Here is a 4,234-nt window from a genome sequence, read left to right on the forward strand (position 1 = left end):
TGAGATACGGATAATGAACCATGTAGAGGTTGAAATGGCATGACGACTGGGAATTGCATTAAAATACCTGGCAAACAAGTGAAAAAGAGGGATGGATGATCCAAATGTAGTAAAACATGAATCATTTTTTTAATCTGAGTGGTCAATGTACGAGAGCTTATAATGCAACTATCTCCATTTTGTGTACGTTTGAAATTTTTCATTATAAAATGTCTTAAGTACTGGCAACCTGGCTGGAAAATGAAAGGGCATAATTCCGTGAGTGCTTACTATATGCAGGGCTAGCTTTGGTATTGAAAATAATTCTCTGAAGTGGATAGTAGCATTTCTATTTGAAGGATGAAGAAAGCGAGGCTTAAATGGTCAAACTAAGGAAAGGAACATTTGCATTCAGGCTGCACAAAAATAAAGACACACCTTGTCCCCACCTTCACACATCTTTTGGTTCAAAGGAAAACATAGATAATGAAACAAAGAAACTACATTCAGTGACAGTGATTCATTGTATTAAAAGGATCATCCCAGCGGCATCTGGGTGGCTCAACTGGTTAAGCCGCTGACTTTGGCTCCGGTCATGATCTCTCAGTCCATGAGTTCCAGCCTTGTATCAGGCTCCGTGCTGACACCTCAGAGCCTGGAGTCTGCTTTAAATTCTGTGTCTTTCTCTCTCTCCGCCCCTCTCCTGCTCATGTGTTCTCTCTCTCTCCCTCTCAAAAATAAACATTTTTTAATGTAAAAATAAGTAAGTAAATACAATACAACACAACACAACACAATGAAAGGATGACCCCAAACTCCATGACATAAGGCTAAAGCAGAGGAGACCCTGGTGTTTATGTAGAGGTTACACCAATGACCAGAGAAACTGGGTCTCTATCATTGTTAAGTAACTTGCCCCAGAACTCACAGTTGGTTATTATTAAGATCTATAAGATCTAAACCTACTCAAGAGTTATTTCCTCTCCATACTTTATAACAACTAATGTCAACTGGGATCTGAAGTCTTGAGGATCTTGCAGGTGGCAGTCCCTTTCTGTGAAGCCTCTATGCATTTTTCCTGACTTTCAGACATATAAGAAATGACAAAGAGTGAAGTCCTAGAATAATCTAAAATACAACAAAGCTAATCAGGCTATCAGGAATTTGGGAAGCCAAGAGGTCTCATAAAAAGGCTAGTTAGGGGGCTCCTTGGTGGCTGAGCCAGTTGAGCATCTGACTTTGGCTCAGGTCATGATCTCACCATTTGTAAGTTCAAGCCCCACATCAGGCTCGCTGCTGTCAGCGTGGGGCCTGCTTCTGGATCCTCTGTCCCCTTCTCTCTCTGCCCCTCCCCTGCTCGTGCTCTCTCTCTCTCTCAAAAATAAACATAAAAAAAAAAATCTAGTTACATCCTAGATTTGACTCAAAGTGTACATTTTAAGATTTACTTATGATCGCAAATGTGTGTGTGTTTGTGTGTGTGTGTGTGTGTATTTTTGTAAATTCCATACATCAACTAAAACAAGGATGAAAAGCATCCTGGAGTAAAGAGACTGAGGGTTACCACTCAGAGGCTTAATTTAACAGAGAGATTTAATTTAAATTCTGGAGCAACAATAATTTGGACTACTGACACAGGAGGAGAGCCTAGACTGTATTCCTAAATCTGTTTAAAGCCTGTCAGACTTTTCTTTTTTCCTTTCTCTTTCTCTCTTTCTCCTCCCACACAGTCCATCTCTGATAATTTCAAGAAACATACTTTACCCAAACCAATACCTTAAGTGACAAATTTTGAGAATAATTTTTTTTAATTTTTTTAATGTTGATTTATTTTTGACAAAGAAACAGAGCATGAGTGGGGGAGGGGCAGAGAGAGAGGGAGACACAGAATCTGAAGCAGGCTCCAGGCTCTGAGCTGTCAGCACAGAGCCTGCCACGGGGCTCGAACTCACAGACCGCGAGATCGTGACCTGACCTGAAGTCAGACGCTCAACCAACTGAGCCATCCAGGAGCCCCAGAGAATAATTAAAAAAAAAAAAATAACAATGTTATGGTACCATGTGCCCAAATCTAATTGTCTTTCATACTTTTTTCCTATAGGTAAAGTCACACTGTATTTCCCTCTTGTGAGCTTCCTAGTTTCCATGGAAAATAATGTTACAGAATTTATCTTCATGGGTCTTTCCCAAAATGAGAAAGTGCAGCAACTATGCTTCTTTCTGTTCTTACTCTTTTACATGACACTCATGACTGGAAATTTTCTCATTATAATGACTATTCAAAGGAGTCCCAATCTCAACTCTCCAATGTACTTCTTCCTCAGCTTCCTATCCTTTGTCGACATCTGCTACTCCTCTGTTACAGCCCCCAAGCTGATTATTGATTCCCAAGCCAAAGTCAAGAGCATCTCCTTTGTTGGTTGTATGGTCCAGCTCTTTTTCTCCCATCTGTTTGGCTGCACAGAGATCTTTATTCTCACAGTGATGGCCTATGACAGGTACGTGGCTATCTGTAAGCCTCTGCGCTATATGACCATCATGGACCGGAAGGTCTGCTCTACACTGGTGGTAACCTGTTGGTTAGGAGGGTTTGTGCATTCCTTCATCCAGACCATCCTCACTGTACAACTGCCGTTCTGTGGCCCCAACCTGATTGACCACTACTTCTGTGATGTCCACCCTTTACTGAAGCTGGCTTGCACAGAGACATACATGGTGGGGCTCATTGTGATAGCTAACAGTGGCATGATTTCACTGAGCTGCTTTGTCATTCTTATGGGCTCTTACATTGTCATCTTGCTTTCCTTTAAGACCCGCTCGTCAGAGGGGAGGCGCAAGGCCCTGTCTACATGTGCTTCCCACATCACAGTGGTGATCTTGTTCTTTGTCCCCTGCCTCTTCATCTACCTAAGGCCTTCCACCACTTTTACTGAGGACAAGATGGTGGCTGTGTTTTATACCATCATCACACCCATGTTAAACCCTCTGATCTACACCCTGAGAAACACAGAGGTGAAAAATGCCATGAAAAGACTGTGGGTCGGGAGGTTGTTGGACAGAAATAAGAGGGACTCTGGTGTGAAGCTTAGTGGGGCTGGTATAGCCTGCATTGTACCAGTTTCCAAAAGGGTTGCTGGAAACAAGTCAGTCATCACCTCTTAAACTTCATCCCATGAGAAACAGTGCAATATAGCACAGCCTTGGATTTGAAATCTAAAGACCTACTTCAAAGGACCCATTCTACCAGTCACTAGTAGTTGACTTTAGGCAAAGAGACAGTCTCATGGCCCTGAGTGCACTCAATGTTTATGCAGAGAAATCTGACACCTAAACACAGTCCATTTCATAACATATAGTACGGTTGCCTCTAATAGCCTCCAAGCGATGTGGAATGTCAGGCATGTATATTCTAATAAAGGAATATGAAGAAATATTACCAAAATATTAGAATAATATTAAAACATACAGGATTGATACCAAAAACAAATGCTGACATTGATCTCGCTAACCTTTGGTCTTTTATCTCATTTTAAAATGGAGGTAAACTACATTTCCTACCACTTCCCAGGGTTGTATAGAGAACTGAATGGCGTGGAAGTGAAGGTGAAAGCATTCTGCCAATGGTATGGAGCTCTGAAAGCCAACATGGCTTGCATCCATGAGACCCACAAAATTATAGCAAAGAAACAGTTCTTAACGGGCTCAAGAGGACACACTGTGGGTGGTCCCCCAAGGCTCAGCCAGAGGAAGCAGGGAGAAATGTCTCTCTCCAAGTCTTCTTCTCAAAGAGGCTTATTTACATACTTTAAAAGCCAACGCCTAAGATTCAGGCTTCTAATTTAGCACACATCTAGGGGCTGACTGCAATCCTCCCTAAAGACTAAGAAGGCCAGTGGACACTATCTCCACCTTCTCTCCCTGGCCCATTCCAGGTCATCAGTGTCCCCCTGGCAGGAGCTTATCTGGTGCCCCAGGTTTTGTGGCTGCTCCCAGAGTATGCCCCCTCATTCACCTGACTCTTATGGGCAGTGGGGCTTGCATTCACTGGTCCCATAGAACTGCAGCAAACAAAGAAACACTCCTCAACCAGGTCCTAGAACAAAGGAAACAGACAAAATGCCCATTCCCCAGTCTTTCCTGAAAGAGGCTTATTTATATACTTTAAAAGCTACTGCCTAAGGGTCTGGCTTTCATTCAGCCTGTTTCTTGATGAGATCCTCCCCTTTGGGACACTTACAGGTCGTGGCTCACCCTA

General features: G+C 42.7%; 1 protein-coding gene across 1 annotated transcript; it reads left to right on the forward strand.

The window, feature by feature from the left end:
• Window positions 1-2,085: 2,085 nt before the first annotated feature.
• On the forward strand, window positions 2,086-3,177 carry LOC121043876 (olfactory receptor 4S2-like). Its single transcript, XM_040495877.1, has one exon. The coding sequence runs from the start codon at window positions 2,125-2,127 to the stop codon at window positions 3,139-3,141; it is 1,017 nt and encodes a 338-aa protein (XP_040351811.1). The 5' UTR covers window positions 2,086-2,124; the 3' UTR covers window positions 3,142-3,177.
• Window positions 3,178-4,234: the final 1,057 nt, after the last annotated feature.

The sequence above is a fragment of the Herpailurus yagouaroundi genome, unplaced genomic scaffold (genome assembly GCF_014898765.1).
Source record: "Herpailurus yagouaroundi ecotype Mexico unplaced genomic scaffold, PumYag 187, whole genome shotgun sequence".
NCBI lineage: Eukaryota > Metazoa > Chordata > Mammalia > Carnivora > Felidae > Herpailurus > Herpailurus yagouaroundi.